Genomic DNA, 21,128 nt, shown 5'->3' on the forward strand with positions numbered 1-21,128 from the left:
AACCCATGCATTTTGAGTGCACCAACACATCATTCAAAAAGAGCAATTTTTTGGACCTATCATGGGTTGTACATGTGGTATACAGATGATATCGAATTTCAACCTTCCCAGTCTTGTAGAAATATAACTATCATAACAAAGAGGGAGCTCAATTTAGTTCATACTTTTCTGAAATGTAGTCATAAGGAAAACGATGGAAGTGAAGCAATGGCCGTACATATCATTTTAATCATAGTATTAGCATAGTATTGATCTATTTAATACGTATACGTGTTAGGTTTAAGAAACGAATGTACTACAGCCTTGCAATTATACAAATTGTAATTACATTGCTGGCCGATAAATTGAATTATTTTACCAAGTATTGGTTTGGGGTATAGTAATTACTTTCAACTATAACGGTGCACTGTCTTCATTATAGATAGACACATGGGGATCGATACAGACGTATCACTGACATGCATGCTTTTCATATTCGGGTCATAGAATCCTATAAAACATTTGAATACACCTTGTTATGGCCACTTGCGATGCGACGACGGATGCAAAAGCTGTCCATTTTCAAGATATTTTTCATAATGTGCTATAAAGAACAAAATCAATTTGAACATTTTGGAGATTTCAGTCAAGGATTAGTGATCAGAATTATTATGTAAATACAGTTTGTGGTCAAGTTGTACAGTGGGCACATCTAAAGCAGACAATACTAGTCCAGTGCTTCATTGAGATTTCTAAGTTCGAATACCTGCCACTGAATCGATCTCACCCACAATAACTTCAGCATTTTAATTTACACACAAAGAGACAGGTTCACTTATTGCATTGGTATCGTCAAAGTCTATCATGATTTATTTTAGATGGTTTTGACAAGGAATGGCTGATAAATTTGAATAATTTTGTACGTAATGGTTTCAAGCAACGTCGTCACTACAGGCATACAATTATAGAATCCTACAGAATAGTGGAGCACATCTAACATTAATCTTTTCGACAACGTGTGCAAAATCTTGAATACTTAGCAAATTATATTTTTTCCTACTCTAAGGAACAATGTTAAGTTGATATGTTTTGTAATCTAAACGAGTCCTTCCTAATTACTGAAACAGTTATTGGCGAACTCGGAACAGGCTGAAATTTAAGTACCGTTGATATCATCCGAAGTTGGAAAATTCGTACCATGTTAAATCTTCAGTAACAACAGAAGTAAATATGTGCAGTATAAATCTGATGTTTCTTGTATGTCTGCTGTTTATGTTTACATTTCAACCCGTATCGAACGAGAAACCAGTTCTGCATATTGGTGCTCTTGTGGGCTCGGAAGGTTCTCATGGTGTTAGTCTACAAGCGGAATTAGCAATCGAATCAGCTCTAGACTTCATACACCGACAACCTACTATCCTGCCTGACTACGATTTGGTGATAATGAAAAATTTTACTAAATTTTCGGTAAGTTGTAAATTTTAAGTGTTGTTTTAGGAGTCAAACACACATAACACTGATGCACTTTATTGTTCTTAAGTTAATGAGATGGCCAGAAAACAACATATTGGCATATTGTTACTAATTATACGGCGTGAGGATTGCGTTGAGGGTTTACTTCTGATCCCCGCTTGAAGCTTTTGGCATTCATCCGAGTAAATAACATTATCCGAGTAAATAACATTATTTACTCGAGTGACAATATCAACATAAAAGTATATATTTACGTCTATCCACTCCTCCTCTTGCATTTAGGGGATGTGTTATAAATGATGTTATCAGGTCGTATATATAGTATGTCTAAATCAGAATCACAGGTTTGACGTCTGGCAATAACAAATGACATATGGTTCAATATACATATCACACCCCATTGGTGTAACTGACCAATTCAGTTGGTGAAGTGAAATTTTGCCCACTTAAATCTTATGCAAATTAGAGAACACGTTGCGATCTAAAAGGGGCGAAATTAAAGTTTTTTTTGGGGGGGCAATAGTTTTGAACAGGGGCTTGGAAATTCAATGTAAGTAAAATGATAGTGGAATTTACAGCACCACTTCTACTGTCCTTCACTTGCTTATACCTTCTACCTAGCTTGTAGCCTTACCATATTTTAGTGTACTGTATATTAATTCGTTGTTCTGACTCGACCATGATTCGAACCTGAGACCTTGTACATAGACGTAAGACTTACCTCTTAGTCATTACTCTATAGAGTAACTGTTGTGGAAAGGTTGTATTCAAAACGTATTTGAAGGTTTCTCGAAAGTTTAACCAAACGCCAAGCTATCAGTGAGTTTCTCATATCATGGTATATTCGCTTTATATTAATTTATATATTAATGTTATGTTGCCCCTGACAACCTACTTCGGCTTACAGGCATAACACCTGTGTGGTTTAGAGTGATCCTCGTCGATAACACTTGTCAGTCACCTACTAGACACCCATGTATAGAGGAGCAATCGTTAATTACAATGGGAAGGCCGGGGAATGGGATCGCATTATTGTTTCTATCTAACTTTGCATTATTTTGTGATTAGGCATCCCGTCACTGCCGTATGTCGGATCATGCTTTAGAGAAAGACCAGATTTCAACTGAATGCCTTCCGTAAGGGCAGTCATAGTACACATAATAATTGCTGGAATGCAAAAATCTTGGCTATAGTACATGATATACTCCTGAATTGGCAAAAAGGTGTGCCAAACTATAAGAAATCTGAAAGGACTTTGTGATATCAGTCTAAGTATGTAGTGGAACATGCCTAGGTGTAATGGTTTATGAAATTATTCAAATTTACAGAGATACACATACATACGTACGTTTACCCATGCATACAGAACAAATGTTAGGATTGCTTATTGGTACCATTTGGACATAATGAACTTTTGTTTAGACCATTATTAACGCAACTAACAGTTTCATGATTTATGGAAGAAATTTAGCTCTACATCTGTGATTTTGAAGGCCCAATAAGTTAGTTTTCGGAAAAAATTTTCAAATGCCCACTAGCCATTCTCAGTACAGGAAAGCTATGCCATCCTCGACTTCACTCGGCCTTCGTGATCCTACATGCCCGGGATATGTATACTCGTTTCCACGGCAAATAATAAACATAATTTGAACCCTCGTAACATCGCTAGTATGCATCGGAAAATTTAAATACTTCATAGTAACCATACTACAGGTGTATACTTTGATTCTATACAACTCGTTTATGGCAAAATATGTAACAATCAGTTCAAGAATTGCGCAATGCATGCCACAATGAATTTGCATGGGTCTCAAATTCGTTTAGTTTCTCGAAATTTAAACATCAAATCTGGACAGAAACTTATTGATACATATATATTTCTACGTACCTTTTAATACAAGCAGCCTGAATACCTTGAACGGTCTAGAAGGAAACCAATCAACGCTATAAAGTTGGGGAAAATTTGAGTACAGAGCTCAACACTGTAACAAAATTTACTTTTCTCATTAATTGTCGTGATTATGCTAATACGATTAAATGCGCTGCGTTCTGGCAACACACTCGCTCCTCAGTATCGAAAGATTTATATAGAAATGGGAGATTTTCAATTTTGATCGAAGAAGACATCGTATGTATTTATCTTGGTGAACTCCCCAGCAAGAATTTTCGGTAAGAAGCAGGTGATTTGACCTGGAAGTTGAAGCTGGCCTGGTTTGACTGACGATCTTCTCATGAATGCTTTCACGGCAAACAGAAACACATGGGAGTGCAGACATGTCTTGAACGAAGACTCGAAGTACAATTTTTTTTTCAGTTTTGATTGAGAATGAGATAGTATAAATTGATTGCACGCAGATGCGATCTTATGGCCAACCACAACATGTATTAAGCTTTTATAGAACGTTGTAGCATAGGTCTCACCGTAGAAAGAGTTTTGAAGGCCGAAGAATTGTTTCTGGTCAGCGCGTATCACTTAAATACCCCCGCCCGATCTTTGTGTGTGTGTGTGTGTGTGTGTGTGTGTGTGTGTGTGTGTGTGTGTGTGTGTGTGTGTGTGTGTGTGTGTGTGTGTGTGTGTGCAGCCAATGCAGTCTACCGATCAGAGGGAAAACACAACAATAACTCTCCCTACATTAATTGCCACTTCAGTGACGACAACAGAACTAATCATGAACAAGCAAATGACATGTGCCCAATACACACACTTTATTGTAAAGTACTAAATCAAAAGAACAGTAACTGCCATGAATAGTGGTTTGAGTAACGTTTGTTTGAGAATTGTTTTTTTAAAAAGAAAGAAAAAAATTCACGTCGTCACATCACTTTAGACAACATATCCTGACCAGAAACAATGCTTTTGTTTTTTTTTTGGCTTAATTACCGAAAATATGTAAATAACTTATTAAAACTAAACGCAATATCAATAATATTTTCAGGATGTATGTACCACATTATATTGAATTGAAGAGTGTATTCATAAGATATAGCCTAATTACTGAAACCAGTAATTACATAAATTGCTCATTAATATTCATGGTATGTTTATCAAAACCTAATCATTGCCATTACCCTATGGAACATGTGCACCAAATTTTGTTTGAATTGAGCCAGTGCTTTTTTTAGAAAATGGTGACAAACACACACACACATACATACATACATACATACATACATAGAAATGCATAAGGAACTAATAAACCAGTCCGTATATATAGCTGTTAAATCCGATGTTTTGAATAAATATTCTTTTTCAAAGGAAAAATTTGCGAGACACAAAAATGCCAGGTCAAAATCCGAACATTTCTAAATATGACATACATACATACATACATACATACATACATACGTATATACATACATACATACACACATACACAGACTTTTCATCCCTAATATAAAACCTTCCTTACGGAAATTAAAATCTGGGATTGAGGGAAGTTCATATTTTATGCAATAGTTGAATAGACTGGGCTTGATTACTGTCTCCCTCTGTATTACTGAGGTCTCTTCAAGGCCTGTCAGCTACAATAACAATAATGAGAATTTTTCCGCACAAATTTTAATCTTTGTTAACTATACGTATCGTCTTGTATGCTAACTGCTTTTGTATATTTGTACTTGGGTTCGTTCTTTATGCATTGTAGGTTAAACGTGTGATTTAATTTTAAAGTTAGTTATCTCTATGTTCAAGACACAATAGACAGCTATACTGACAAATCCGAGCTCCGGGATGAAAAACACTTGATACATACCTAGATATAGAAATTCACACCTCGGAATAGAAGTGAAACATAAAATGAATACACATTTGAAATTGATTTTAGAATATTATATTTATCAATTTGGCAAATGGACAAAGAGTTGGCAAGATTATATACACGGACCAGTAAAATCTGACGATACAAATAGAAAATCGATTAATACATATGAGGGTATGAATAGATGGATGAATGAATGAATGAATGAATGAATGAATGAATGAATGAATGAATGAATGAATGAAATTTATTTCACCAAATAACAAAAATAAGCTACACTTTCAAAGAAACATATGATACAAATATAGAAAGTGAATACAAAAGAAATAGACAATTGTTATCTGATGTGGACCATGGAAATAGTTAAGCGGAACTAGGCTTGTCAATAGCCTGTACATTTTTCTACATTTCAAATCGATAATGGGACGCAGAAGAAAGGTGAATCAAAAGTATACACAGCACACACACACCCACACACACAAATATGCATACACCTCGAGCTCTATATACATAACTCAATAATGTAAAGTGTTCAAAATTGAAACAAATGTACTCAATCTCATAAACACACACAGCAATATATACACATGTATGTATACACATAACTCAATAATGAAAAGTGCCTATAATATAAAGACAGTACAGATGAAGTGAGAAGCAATACAAATACAACAAAATCAAGAAATGTTACTGAAAACGCCAAAGAGAAATGATACGCATTGTCAACGCAAGGATTGGAATTTGTAAGTCACGGAGTACTTAAAACATAATTTCTTAGTTCCATCTTGAATTTTTGCCTTGACATTTTACTTTTAAGGGGGCATGGTAAAGAATTTCAATGCTTTATTGCTGCATATTTTAAATTACGTTGGGTGATATTCAATTTTGTTGATGGTGTACAGTGTTAATGAATAGCCTAATTACCGAAAATCATTAATTATGCAAATTATTCATTAACACTGAAAGGTACACCAACAAGCTTTACAGAACATATGCGATTGTTATGGTTAACGAGTGTACTGAATTATATTGGAATTGAAGCATGTATTCTTAAGATATAGCCTAATTACCAAAAATCATTAATTATGCAAATTATTCATGCTTCAATTTCAATACAATTCAGTACATACATTAACCATAACAAATTGTGTATGTCCTATAAAGTTAGTTGATGTACCTTACAGTGTTAATGAATAATTTGCATAATGAATGATTTTCGGTAATTAGGCTATATCTTAAGACTGCATTAAGCAGTATCATACACTCTTACATACATTATTATTTGCATAATTAGTGATTCCCTTACGGGAGGCATTCAGTTTAAATCTGGTATGAAATGGCCTGGTTAACAGATTTGGTGTAACATAATGATACGTTGCCAGTGCCTAAATGGGTATTTTGGTCTTTCACGCTACAATTACGGTTTAAAAGTGTCACACTTACCCCTAGATACTGTATTACAGTATTCATATTTCTTTACAATTTTAAAAAAAATACTAGTAATCCCTTGTGTGATTTTAGATGGACGAGGGTTATGCCCTTCACCTGGTACACGACTTTCTCTACAAAAAGCCACAGATGATAGTATTATTGCTACATGCCAGTTCCATGATATCAAAACCTGTATGTGAATTGGCGAAATATTATAATCTAGTTCAGGTAAGAACCAATTGATATCATTGTTTGCCAGTCTCCTTAATACTTTCGATTCAGCTTGTATATGTTTTTACTAATTATCTATTAAGTTGGCTGGCAGCCAGACATTTTAATATATATCATTGCAGCTGAGTGTAAGCTTAAAGTCACCCTCAATTTCGTTGTGTATAACCGACCACGTAATCAAATCAGTTGTCCTAATGGATTAGACCTGCACCAATCCCCCGTGTCATTGGAAGGAAAATGTGGTAAACTATTTTTCCAAGTTACTAGTAGTCTTCCAAGGGACTGAATCAGTCAACTCGCTGAAGCCGTAACAGCGAACAAAGAATGAATGATAGACAGGTCCACAGATTACTCGAGCCAATCAGATGAGAGGGTGGTAAGACTAAGGTTACTGTATACGCAAAGTAGGCTACTATTAACTTGGAAAAATGTAACAAAAGTTTACCACATCTTCCTTCCCATTTGAAGATTATGACACAAAATATCTCCCAAGGGCCTGGTGCCTGAAATGGTCCTGTTATTTTACACATGACAAAGCACGTATGACTCAATAAATATCAAGCTAAACCTTGAGGTATATGTTGGAATTTTGAGCTTACATTCATTGATAAATTTTACTATTTAAACAGTGCTGCATGTTTCTGCAAATAACGTCAAATAAGGTCAACGTAATGCATACGTACTGTATATTGTTTGTTCAAACTTCAAATCGTAATAGGTACAATATACAAAAGTTGTTGCGAGGTAGGTAATCAAAACGCATTCCAGGAATGATGATTAAATCTTTCGCAAGACGTTTTAATGCATTGTTGGATATATTGCTAGAATGTGTTTGCGATGTTATCTGTTTCACCAACAGGTGTCTGCAACAGCCTCGTCCGTGGCATTTTCCAACAAGGAAAAGTACCCACTCTTTATTCGCACGACTCCGTCTGATGCCGCATTGGTAACAGCATGGGAGGCGCTTTTTCGTCACTTTAAATGGCATAGAGTGGCCATCATATATGAAAACGCCGAAATATTTACTCTGGTAATTTTTCCTTTAAGAAATATTATGAAAAATCTCACCAAAATTGTTAATTAACTGCTCTTTTGCTACGTTGGTTGATAATTACACTTTTGAAAATAAGAATCTGCCGAAGTGTTGGATGAGACTCTTAAGAGAAAAAAATGGTATTTATGTACATATGTTTGATCATATATTTTTACATCAGGTAGCTCAAGACTTTGAGAAAATGTTGTCTATTAGTCCACGCATTCATTGGAGTGTGTGATTTGCATATAACTGAATATTTAGTATTTATGTATTGGTTTGCCAGAATAAGGCGCTGTAAAATAAATGGTTTCTCTGAATTTCACGAAAGTTTCATAAACATAAATCATACATGCGTTCTATTGAGTGTGGTGTGAATACTTAATGCATTATTTGCATAATTGATTACACTAACAAATTAGCCTTTTACATCTCCAATAGCCGCTTCTGGCTTGATGAATATATTCATGATTTTGTAACACATATAACCAATAGATATAATGAAATTGGCTTGCATATCGCTACATAATGTGCAAAATTAATGGCATGGCGTCATTCGGAGATATACGGTAAATAGAAGCTCAAATTAAACTTCGTACTTGCATTGACGATATCACGTCACACGTCTCCAACACATTTGTCTTGCATCTGATATGACTACTTTGCATAATTAATTATACGTACCAATTTACTCGATTAAGTAATATAACATGAATGTTTTATTCAGGTTTTCATCTCACTTCGTGGATTTTATTGAGTTGGGTTGCAAACCATATAAAATATGTATGTTCACCTTATGCACACACTTTGCAATCTCCTTTTAAACGGGTAAAAGAAATCACTTCAAAGTCAGACTCCAGGTAATAAAGGTATTTTCATAAACTTTTGGTGCTGGGGAGTCATTTCATGATTTTACATCTCAGAATTTTTGCTCGGTTGCCAAGAAACACCAGATCCAAACTCTTTTCGATCTCTCTGTCATGGGTCTTAGGATACATTAATATGTATGAGATGCGCACTGAACATTCATAACTAGTAAGAACTTATTTCCTTCATGAAATTAATCTCCATAACTCAAACTTTATGAAAGATTCTGGCCTTTAGTGAGATATCGTCGCATATGAAATAGCGTTGAGTGAGGAATCCAGATGACATTCTTTATAATCAAGTCCATATTAAAATAATAACTATCGAACATTTAAAGAGATGTTCAGAGTAAATTTTGATTTTCGCTATCAAAAACTCAACAGATGATGAAGGAACTTGTTTCCTTGCTACGGTCGACTGGTGAATACGAGATCTTGACTGTAGAGCATGTAGAAAGTGGGGATGACCCAGTAGTCCAGATGCTTAGTTTGAAGGTAAAGTCATTCATTTTGTTCATGCTGTATGTTGGTTCATGTGAAACGACTCGAAATGATGGAAGATAAATGTTTTAACACTTATTCCCTCCTGTATGCCTCAGGAAGCGGCGTTTTAGGTAGCGATATCTGTCTGTCCATCCGTCCGTCCGTCCGTCCGTCTGTCTGTCCTTCTGTCTGTATGTCTGTCTGTCTGTCTGTCTGTCTGTCTGTCTGTCTGCCTGCCTCTTTTTTTTATGTCTGGCTGTCCGCCTGCCCATCTGTCTGTCCGTCAGTTTGTTGGTTTAGTTGGCTGGCTATCTTTGAATTTCATGTAATTTGGTTGATATATTCAATTCAACATCACGTATCATACATGATTGGTATTATTCATGTGGCTTGCATACCACACTATGATTTCATTAATATTCACACTTATCAATTAGAAAATATATTATCAATGTCTTAGGCAGGGCTTTCCGTACATCACAAACTCATTTGATTATTAATTGATGACATCCTAACCTATGTCTTTCCAGATTTGATTGGCGAAGCTATGAGTCACTCTGTGTTTTAACCCAATGATTCTCTATTTTTACTCAAGATGTTGGTCTACTTTGCATTTGCACTATGTAGGAGTTACATTTTATAGGGCTTAAAACATGTAGACCAGACTTCGTTTTTTGAAGGCAAAATGCACAATTTTTGAATTGCCTTTGATTTCTTGAGGTTAGTATAAAACTCTCAATAATAAGTCATCTGAGCAAAGAAGTTGGTAGGTATTGTTTTGAAACTATTGCAATTTATTCCAATACAAGTCAATGTTGCATGGCCTAAAATGATGATGGTGATCTCCTTTCCGATTTTCTTCAGAACCATGATGCCCGTATTATAGTTCTGATGGGTTATGAGACAATGTCAAGAAAAATCATGTGTCAGGTATGTATGTAAATGTCACATTTCCTGCCATGTATGACATGTCCGTGCAAATGCTAAAATGATGCACGGTCGATGGTGGGAGTTGGTGTGAGATAACAAAGAATAGAAAATATTGAATTCTGACAATTTTGACCTACCCCTTGGTCCACCACAACCTTTATTTTACGTATGTTCGGAATCATAGTTCACGTAAATGAAGTGTTTCCAAGTTGAATGTGAGGATTCCCCTACGCCACACCCCAACTAGGCTTGTACAGGATGTCAAAGATACACTTCACTGGTTTGTTTATAGTGACGTTCCCCCTGGGAATTTGTTGGATATTTGTCTTCTTCCTGATGGAATGAAAACGTAATGGTGGAGTCAAGCATAAAGCTGAAAACTATTAGCTGTTGATTTGTGATGTATCAACGGCGAATTCCTGAAAGCTGTGTTGTTCTTAATTTTTCTAAAGATCAGCGTGGGCTTTACTTCTAATATTAGTAAAAAAAGCGTGTTGTCGCGCCAGTTATTGCAGTGGCGAGCATAAAAATTGCGTACAAAGCTGATACAACTTTAGGCCAATCGTAATGATTCTGTCCTGGGAAAATGAAGATCCCGTTCATTAGAAACGAGGATAACTGAAACAGACATTGTCATTACATCGTACAATCCAATAGCTGTGACATTGAAAGTACAGGCAGATGTCAGAAATTTCTGACAACATTTTCTGGACAACTAAAACAAGTACTGATCATCATACATTTACAACTTACTGAAGCTCGTTGGGAATCAGTGTCGCAATCGCCGAATCGGGGGGAGTATATACGCCTGAATATTAATGGTGAACGCATCTTTTTTAAATACGTGAATGGTGAATTGTTGAAAGTTTGCGTTATAATTGTGGAATGATCGTTATTTTCGAAAGTGAATGGTGAATGCTTATAAATTAAACGCGTGGATCGTGAATGACAAAGCTCTGTGTGAATGTAAATTGTGAATTTAACCTCAACCTAAAATCATGCAATCGATGGCTCAGTACAGTACACAACATGTCTGAAAAATCTATTCTTTTCATTAAACTTTGTAACATTGTATAATCAATGGATATTATAACTGTCAATCAAATATTGCTGATTAAAGACGTTAAAAATCAATAATATCATATTCGTGTTTACGCGATATAATAAACCGACATATAGACCGATAAAATAGACAGACAATCGTTTTTCCCGGTTTACACGAAAACACAGAGAATGGCATAGTCCCTCGAGGGATTTTTCTGTTTATTATTCATTTTCTCTTTTGTAAAGGAAAATGTCCCCATTAAAAAGATCCCACTTACTAGTACCCTCCCAAGGCTTAATGTTCCCCGACTGTTCACAACTTGAATGACTCACTCAGGTCACTACTTCACACAAAAGAACACTTGTGTTAAAGAAGTAAAATATTCAATTCATCAATTCTTGACGTCGAATTTGTACGTTTTTGAGGTTTTTTTTCTCAAAATGATCCACTTTCGGCAGCGTTTTCAAATTGTGTTGTTATGTGCTTTTTTGTCATCTCCGTAAAAACGGTAGATACCAACGTAACAAAGTAGCTGTGGTTTCACCCATCACGTAAATATGTAAAATTAATTGTTGACATTAAAGTATTGTTTTCTATGGTCAAATACTTTATGCTTGTTACCCCTTCAACATAAAAGTGTTATGAAAAAGATCACAATTATTCAACTGAACTGAAAAGGGAAATGATTGTGACTCATAAACTCTAGTCAGTGCGATAGAGACGTAATTCAAGAGGTACCTCCATATTGAACCAACTTTAAAAACAAGTTCAGTGTAAGAGTAGTACTTTCGTAACTTCGAATTTTGCTATTTGTTAACATGTTGATGACGTCATGATACTAGATAACAAGTCCATATTAAATATTTCAGGTAACTCTGTCTTAATTCCTGCACATATCAAAATTGTGAAATCGATTCTTGAGAAAACTTAAAAAGTAATTTCAAACTTATTTTTCCTTCTATCTCCGTTTCTTAAAAAAAAGTGAGTTACGTCTGTTTTGAGCTGAGCCAGCGATACAGTTTCGTACTCAATTGCTTGAATTGTATTCCCAGTTGTTAAATGATTGGCGTCTGTGTACTTGTTCTCTAATAATGATACCAGAATGTCAATGTTACGATCACTTTGATAAGTTTCATCAGTTTTAGTTTAGTCTAGTTTTTCTTTGACTAACGTGTCTTTCAGATTTGCATTTTTGTTGTATGCTATCAATGGTTTGTCTTTAAAAAATTGTTTGAGGACTGTGTCATATTTAATTATTTCCCAATTTTTGTGATAATGCCTGTTTCAGATTTTTTATGTATGGACTATACAAATGTCGTGAATACAAGTTTTTAGTCGTTAAGTGTGTTTCTGTTTGTTTGTTTGTTTGTTTGTTTGTTTGTTTGTCTGTCTGTCTGTTTGTTTGTTTTTGTCCCAGGAACGATTCTCGTTCTGCGTGGTTGATTTCAGTCACTATCTGAGTGACTTCGTTTTCTTTACTTTCGCGTTTTAATAAGTTAATTGACAATTGTCTCACTTTTAATATAAAATCGGTTTCGTTGTTGCATTTTCAGCACATATCTCAGACTTTCGCCATTTATATGAAGCCATTAAATGTTGTTAGTTTAGTCTGTTTCGTGTCTCGCATGCGCGATGTTACCATTGCGATCAGTCAACATATGTTTTTTTTGTTTTTTCCGAGTGTTACCCTAAGACGTACTTGTTCCTCAAGAGCATTGCTTTCGACATTGCAAGCCTACATAAAAAAACTATACAGTGGGACTACACTATCTTCACAGTGCAGGTTGTTCCACAAACAGAAGGCCTCGGTCTGCTTGTCGCCTGGCGCTCAGATTTAAGACAAAAATGGTTTAATATAAAAGATTAATATGCTTTCCTATGCTAGGCCTACAGATCGAATCATTATGGCCAAAAATATGTATGGATGCTGGTGGGCTGGCTCTTGAAAGATTGGATCTTTCAAAGTCTTTCCGATAATGATGCCACGTGCACAGATGAAGAAATGCTCATTGTATCTCATGGGTACATAGCTGTTGAAGTTACAGCTTATGCAGATGACTTCAGTGATATAGACTTCAATGGCTTGGTGAGTTATGTACATTAGTTGCCGAAATATTGAAAGAGCGTATATTTCATCGTGGGGTCATAGGCATCATTTCATTATGATGTAGGTAGAAGTTACGTTGTGAGCGATAATATATCTCTAGAAGTAAACTCGAATAAAAGTCGTACTGGTAAATGTACTTTGCAGGTTAATGAAGTGTAATGGCAAAGGGAAAGGCAACGTAGCATGGCCCTGTATAAGATTTGATAGCTTAATGGATTAATATTTTTTTTAACATGTGTTTAGAAGCCAAAACCAAAGGACATTGACGTGTTCGAGCGCATGCGATCATCACGGGAATTATATTATGCAGGGTATTGCTTTGATGCAGTGCTAGCCATAGCACTGGCTTTAAACAAAACTGACAAGCTAATTTCCACATCGGAAGACCAAAGACGAATTTCTGACTTCACATACAATGATAAATCTACTGCTGTAATCTTGAAGGATGAAATACTAAATCAAGAATTCTTTGGAGTTAGTGTGAGTTTTAAACTTTCTTTCCAGGCACAGATAGTTTTCTTGAATACCGCACTCTTTGTTGTAATTTATTTTTTCAAATGTTGTACAAATGCCAGTTCTCTTTTAGCTATCATGGAGCTAAGATTTGGAATAAGTTATCATTTTTATTGAGATCTATGAATATTAAAAAGAAATTTAAGAATGCTCTCAGAAGGTATGTTACCAACTCAGCATAGACAGTCGGTGATTTATCTCATTTGAGATTACCAATACAAATATAAGTATATTATTTAATTTGTTTATTTAACATGTTACCCATTTAAATGTTTTTGCTATTTTGCCAGCCCCCAGTCACACAGTTTTCAAACCCACCAAGGTCTTTTCTCTCAAGTTATTCTTTATTATTTCTGTGTGTGTATCTGTATGAATTTCTTTCTTGTGATGTAAGCGTATCCTTTATGTGTGGCGAATAAATAAATACATAAATAAAGGTTTACTATGACGTTGGACATGGACACTTGAGGTTGTTAAAGCCAATGTCACTTTTGACTGAATGACAAATACATTTGTCTTGAAAACAGTTTGGTACTTTATAATCGATGAAGACTTCACATTTATAAGTTGGTTTTGATCATCAGTATAATCAATATAATGTTGACCTAATTTCACAATACTTTGATATGTTTCTTTTAAGATTCTATGATATTGTCTGAGTGAAATGATCCTACTTAACCCAGGTTTAATTATAACACGGCCTATTTTCCATATTTTTATCTCATAGGGAATGGTTCGATTGACGAAAACTAGTGACCTATTCGTGAATATAGTAATTCAACAAAAACAAGTGGATGGTAATGATGTTAAGGAGATGTTCAATAAGAACTTGAAATGTGTTGGTTTCAGTTAGAACTTAGATGTCATACGGCCCTTTGTCAGGAACGTCTGTTAAACGTATAATTGACTGCTTCGAATTCTGTTGTTATAAAAGTACACTAAAAAGAGAAACAGTCGACATGACGTTTAACGGCCTTGCAAGACCACTTCTGCCTAAGTGTTGATCGATGGCAGCTCTGTCCTGATAATAGACACTGAATGATGACGCCAAGGCCTTTACCCACTTTCACAATCCAAGCTTTTGTTAAACATTGTAAATTCGTAAGATCCCCTTTAGTTTTCCCTTTGGTTCCAACTTGCACGTTTTATTCACCAAGACACCAAATATATCATTCTCTAAAATTGTTCATTCCCATCATTTACTGGAACACCATCATCTGGCAAGGGACACGAATAGTTTGGTATGACACAATTCGCCATCATTCTCCTAATTTTGTTTCGCGAGAAGGTGCTAAATTCCCCACTTTATTCCGTTTGCATCGTGGAAAGACCTGAAAGGTTTGATCAATAGTACAATGTTACAGTGTAACAGGTTAAAATCTTGAGCAGAGGCTTGTTTTGAATCCATTACCGTGTTAGTTTCACTTCTTTTCGAAATATATGTATGGTACTGCTAATTAATGATAAGCATATAATACATCATCCACGTTCAGTCACAGCGATCACCACGCATTATTTGACAGTGTATCTCGTGACTAATAAGGTGTCATGTCACGTGTAAATTCAACATGGTCTGGACGATGGACGCACTGATTTAATTCAAAAATTGAAGTTAAAAACGTGTTCTTATTATAGCTAAAAACCTGTAGATTGATACACCTCATAGGTGTACAATATTTCGAAGTAAGTCATATCTAGATATTAATTTCAAAATGGTCCAGTTGCAGGTAGTGCAGTTTTAAGGTGGTATTATAACTACAGACATGTTTGCATTATAATAACATTTAAATTGGTGAAGTTATCTTTTTTTTAAATTTATCACAATCAAGCATCAGGTTATAATTGGATGTAAGATAGGGGAACTAATGGCGATTTAGGCGTTTTGACTTATAATTCATGTGCCACATAACCAGTGACGTATAGACACAGGTCGTAATGACGTAGAAATACCAGGGTATATGATCCATATGTTCTGCTCCTAAAATGCTTAGTGAGCCCCTGATGCAAAAGGGATGCAATAAATAAATAAATAAATAAGTAAATAAGGCGATAAATTGGATTATGTACTCTCGTCAAATTGTAAAATAAAAATCTTATAAAATAAATTAAAATTGAATGTTTAAAAATAAAGGAAATGAGGAAACAACGTGCTTCAATGTATGTTTATATCAATTAATGAAGTGTTCTAGATTATCATACTTGTTGTTAGCTTTGATAAATATGCTGTTATTCTTTTCATAAAATGTTCAGACCATCTTATGGTCGAAGTCGGTCGCTTTGATGTTGCAAATGATAAGTTCAAGTGGAGTGAAGAAAGTCCACTTATCTGGCAAGGTGAGGCATTTTCATGTTATAGAATCAATTTGACGATCATGTATATGGAGCTACTGTATCTCAGTTATTTCACTTACACACGCACACACACACACACATCACAGTATTAAATAGACAGAATCAGTCACGACTCTGAATTCCGCAGAAACCTGCAAATATTCTCCTGAAAGTGGCACAGATTGCGTTTGTAAACTTTATACTAAAAGTGAAAAAGTGAGAAAAAAACACTCAATAAACCTTGGGTCTTCGGCTAGTTTCGCAAAGTGAGCGGCATTTGACATGTACGTGATTCCATTGTACATGCATGTCTTCTATGTCATTACTCTAATATTGTTAGAAAAGTTGATTGCATAGTCTATATTTCCACAACACTGTGCATACATGTACTAAATTACGTCATCGGAGCTTTTATAAGTTATATCTCAATACCAGGTCTGAGTTCATGAAATGTATATTCTAATAAGCAGAATACTGCAACTACCTCAGCATAAATCATGCCCCAAAATGTATAAAAACGCTTTGTGCCCCTTTAATTCAATAATTACTCTTTATCAACTATACTTAAATCATAAATTAATGTAATGAGTACTTTTCCTTACCTTACATTATAGGAGTGATTGCTAAGGTGAGGAACAAAGCTATCAAACACGTGATGGTTGAATTCCTACGTTTTGATAGAAGATACTAAATTCCTGATGAGCAATGCTATTTCTTTCTTTTTGAATTATTTATTTTACAGGTAAAGCGCCTCCAACCGATGGAGTTGAAGAAATTTATATAAGTGTTTCAGCTTCAGAAACAGTCCACATAGTATTGAATACGATGGCCAGTGTTGGGATTCTGTTGTCGTTACTGTGTTTGATTATGAATAATTTGTACCGAAACAGAAAGTTAGTAATGCTACAAGTAAATATTATAAACAGTTTCATAGAAATGACTGGAAAGACTAAAGCCTATGTATGTATGTATGTATGTATGTATGTATGTATGTATGTATGCATGCATGCACGCACGCACGCACGCACGTATGTATGTATGTATGTATGTATGTATGTATGTATGTATGTATGTATGTATGTGTGTGTCTTGTAAGTATCTGTGTCATTTAACATGGAACACTTTGTCACTTTCAAAGTTTGAAGTGTTTTTATATATATTTGTTTACACTTCCAACCTGTACATTTGATAACGTTGTGTATAATATTAGTCATTCATTTGTATTTGCAAAATATGACCATTTGGCAAGGGTTATAGGACAGGTCATGTCGTGTTTATTCATGTAGTATCTGTTGTATTCTTATACATTATAACTGGTGATATTTCATAGAAAATGTTACCAAGGTGGTTTTGTATAAACCCTTCCCATGATAAGTTCATTTCACTTTTGAATTCAGATAATATATAACTTATCTAAAATAATTTAGCTTCATTTATTTATTTTGCAATGAAAAATAGAGAGGAATTTCCCTCTATGAACTGAAACGTTTGTATTATTGTTTGCTCTTTGGGCCTGTGGCCTTATTGTTCTGAAATAAACTGATTGATTGATTGGTGATATTTCGTGTCAATTCCAACATTCGTACTGCAGCTCATGAACAAAAAAACCATAACTTTAAGTTTCTACCCCTATATGTTATAACTGTTCCTGTCGTATCTCTATATTTGTCCTTGACCTTGTCCCCGGCTATGTCTCTCCTTTTTATAAAGTCACACAGAAATTTAAAATTTAAGGTTGAAGCCGGGACATTTCACTGTGTGTCTTTACTGAGCAGATTAAAGCAGCGCTCTAATCTAGTTAGTACCCTCTCACTTGACATAACTTGTGAGTCGTATGCACTAACAAGTATATGGTTTCGCACACCTTTGACTGTCTGAGACATGATTGAGATAACCACCCAAGACAAAATTGTCACTCACTTATATCTTATTGGTATCTTATTAGCCTACATGTATATCTGAGAAAAAAATGGTATATGAACCCTTTAATTGTCGTAATGCTGCTATGGATTTATATATCGACTTTGTAAAAGTGTTTAGCTATTAGCCAGTCGAGGAGAGAAATAACGAACACTATGCATTGTTTATGTACACACAGACAGTGTGTATATATAGAACCTTAATTATCGTTTACTTCGAAAACAATATATTGAGTGAACACTATACCCCATCAGAAATCAACATTAATTATCAACTGCATCTGACAACACTATTTCTTATTTTAGAGTAATCAAGATCTCCAGTCCTCTTCTGAACAACTTTGTCGCTTTTGGATGTATTCATCTGTACGTCTTGGTAATACTGTATGGAGCTGATACCTCTAACATGTCATCATTTGACTTTGCTGTACAATGTCATGTACGTCCACGTTTACTCTTCAACCATAAAGACTAGAATTAGAAAATAATTGGTTGGATTAGTCATATATTTAATGTATCGGTTAACGTAATACATGTATACGATGTATATGATTTAGTTTACATAAATAGGAATAGCAAAGAGACACAAAAGTGACTTTCAATATTACATCGCGCGAATTCTCTGAAAATAGGAGAAATATAACGATCAAATGAACCATAAACCGACCTCTATTTGTCAGTCTGTGTATAGCGTCTACCAAATCGAAACATGTACAGACACTAATGCCCTTGGCGAAACCAACATAGGTCATTGGGCAGCAATCATAGAATTCCCTACCCCAATGTATGAAGGTTGGTTAATAGCTATTTTGAATTTTTAAAAAAAAATTCTCCTGGTTTTAGATCTAGAGAAGATGCACATGAAGAAGTGGTGAAATTGACTTTCCGTGACTTACTGACATCAACTAAAGCAGTTAGGACAAAATGAGCCTCGCCTTTGTTCCCTTGAAATTATAGTGAGGCATTCTTTCATCGTCTGGTGATGTGAATAATGCATTTTTTTCTTAACAATTGGGAAGTTTGTTTTAATAGGATTTATTAATAGTCCAGTTGCCAGAGGTGGTTTTGGGGAGTTAACCTTGCAATGTGAGTTATATGATATTTTTTGCAGATTCCACCTCAGAAAGGTGTCCTGTTAGCATATCTGACGGGTGCCACTAGCGCACCCCTGGGCATTTTGTTATATCGCGAGAAAACCGAAATACCATGTATTGCTATGGGTAAACACATGTTTTGGTAGGCTTAATACTTACTGCCCATAAAACCATGTCAAAGTTACTTAAAAGTTACATTTACATGTTACACACTGTATACTATGAATAATCAGTCAATTACAAATATTTTGTCAAAAGTTCTGGATATTAAAATATCATAATTAGGCCAAAGGTCAACAAAATGTCGCCATTTTCAGTTATTATGACTTATAGGTAGTGGATGTATTTTCTGTGTATCGTGTGGGTACATCCATATATCATATACATTTTATTTATCAAATCAGGTTATGACACCAGTTACACATTATAAGCTGAGTTATACTGATATTTTGTCTCTAAAACTTAATATATGTCAGTATTTTGATGAAATTCGTACATATCATAAATCATGATCTGATAACTTAATTAGGTAAAAGTGAACATCATGTGTTGATTTACAGTTTAGTGGTCATAATATATCCACAACAAATCTTGAGCCAAGGTTTTTGAATATAAAAAAAAAGTTTTGAACTTCAAACGTTGTATAATAATTAGACCATTTTGACCACTTTACACCCTGAAAGCGGAAGTAATGATATGCATAAATTTCAAAAAAATACATATATATTCAGTTTGGGGGACAAAATATCAGTATGACATAGCTTATAATGTGTAACTGGTGTCATAACCTGATTTGATAAATAAAATCTAGATGATATATGGATGTATCCACACAATACACAGAAAACACAGTCACTACCTATAAGTCATACTAACTGAAAATGGCGTCATTTTGTTGACCTTTGGCCTAATTATGATATTTTAATATCCAAAACTTTTGACAAAATATTTGTAACTGACTGATTATTCATAATATACAGTGTGTAACATGTAAATATGACTTTTAAGTAACTTTGACATGGTTTTATAGGCAGTAAGTATTAAGCCTACCAAAACATGTGTTTACCCATAGCAATACATGGTATTTCGGTTTTCTCGCGATATAACAAAATGCCAAGGGGTGCGCGAGTGGCACCCGTCAGATATGCTAACAGGACACCTTTCTGAGGTGGAATCTGCAAAAAAATATCATATAACTCACATTGCAAGGTTAACTCCCCAAAACCACCTCTGGCAACTGGACTATAATAGCGAATGGTTATTTTACCCAAAAGTGCTACTCAGAGTAACAAATTAAATATTTTTTGTTTTGTTTGTTTTACTGTTTTCAGGCTAAACCACTCTTGTTGTCACTTGGTCTATCTTTGGCATTCGGTGCGATCTTCATGAAGACCTACAGAGTCTTTGCAATATTCAAGATCGCCGTTGGAAAGTTTAAGAAAATAGTATGATGTTATCTATCTGCTTATTAAACTGCACAATATAACGCTTAACACTTTGAGAATGTCATATATATATATATATATATCTATATCTATTACGCCATACGTACGCTGTTGGTCAGTTTAGCGCTTCACAAAATTATCATGGAGTTCCACTTCCACCTGTCATTGGTAACTTCTGTGGGCAATTCGGAGCCTAGTTTTAGGTTTGGGTTGATTTCATTCAGCTCGGTGTTTACCATGCTGATCCATGTGGTTTTTGGTCTTCCTTGTGGTCTTTAACATGGCGTAAGAGCTTCTACGAGGGCTAGACTGGCTGGTGATTTCTCAGGTAGTCTCATAAGATGGCCGAGCCATCTTAATCTTCTTGTTTTTATTTTCTTACGCCAGTCTTTCTCTCCTGTTCTTTTATAGTGTTTTTTAATTGACACTGTGTGGGGCCTTTTTATCTTCAACATTTTCCTCAGTTTATTTCTTTGGAACACATCTATCT

General features: G+C 34.9%; 1 protein-coding gene across 1 annotated transcript in view; it reads left to right on the forward strand.

Moving 5' to 3' along the window:
- The window catches only part of LOC144434115 (gamma-aminobutyric acid type B receptor subunit 1-like), a 45,008-nt gene extending 24,364 nt beyond the window's left edge, over nucleotides 1-20,644 (forward strand). Inside the window, exons 19-29 of the mRNA XM_078122570.1 lie at nucleotides 6,732-6,869; nucleotides 7,732-7,902; nucleotides 9,156-9,266; nucleotides 10,119-10,184; nucleotides 13,115-13,315; nucleotides 13,580-13,816; nucleotides 14,577-14,697; nucleotides 16,100-16,183; nucleotides 16,923-17,073; nucleotides 18,943-19,012; nucleotides 20,525-20,644. Coding sequence (XP_077978696.1) covers nucleotides 6,732-6,869; nucleotides 7,732-7,902; nucleotides 9,156-9,266; nucleotides 10,119-10,184; nucleotides 13,115-13,315; nucleotides 13,580-13,816; nucleotides 14,577-14,697; nucleotides 16,100-16,183; nucleotides 16,923-17,073; nucleotides 18,943-19,012; nucleotides 20,525-20,644 — 1,470 coding nt within the window. The remainder of the gene's footprint in view (nucleotides 1-6,731; nucleotides 6,870-7,731; nucleotides 7,903-9,155; nucleotides 9,267-10,118; nucleotides 10,185-13,114; nucleotides 13,316-13,579; nucleotides 13,817-14,576; nucleotides 14,698-16,099; nucleotides 16,184-16,922; nucleotides 17,074-18,942; nucleotides 19,013-20,524) is intronic.
- Nucleotides 20,645-21,128: the final 484 nt, after the last annotated feature.

This window comes from Glandiceps talaboti, chromosome 4, assembly GCF_964340395.1.
Source record: "Glandiceps talaboti chromosome 4, keGlaTala1.1, whole genome shotgun sequence".
Lineage (NCBI taxonomy): Eukaryota > Metazoa > Hemichordata > Enteropneusta > Spengelidae > Glandiceps > Glandiceps talaboti.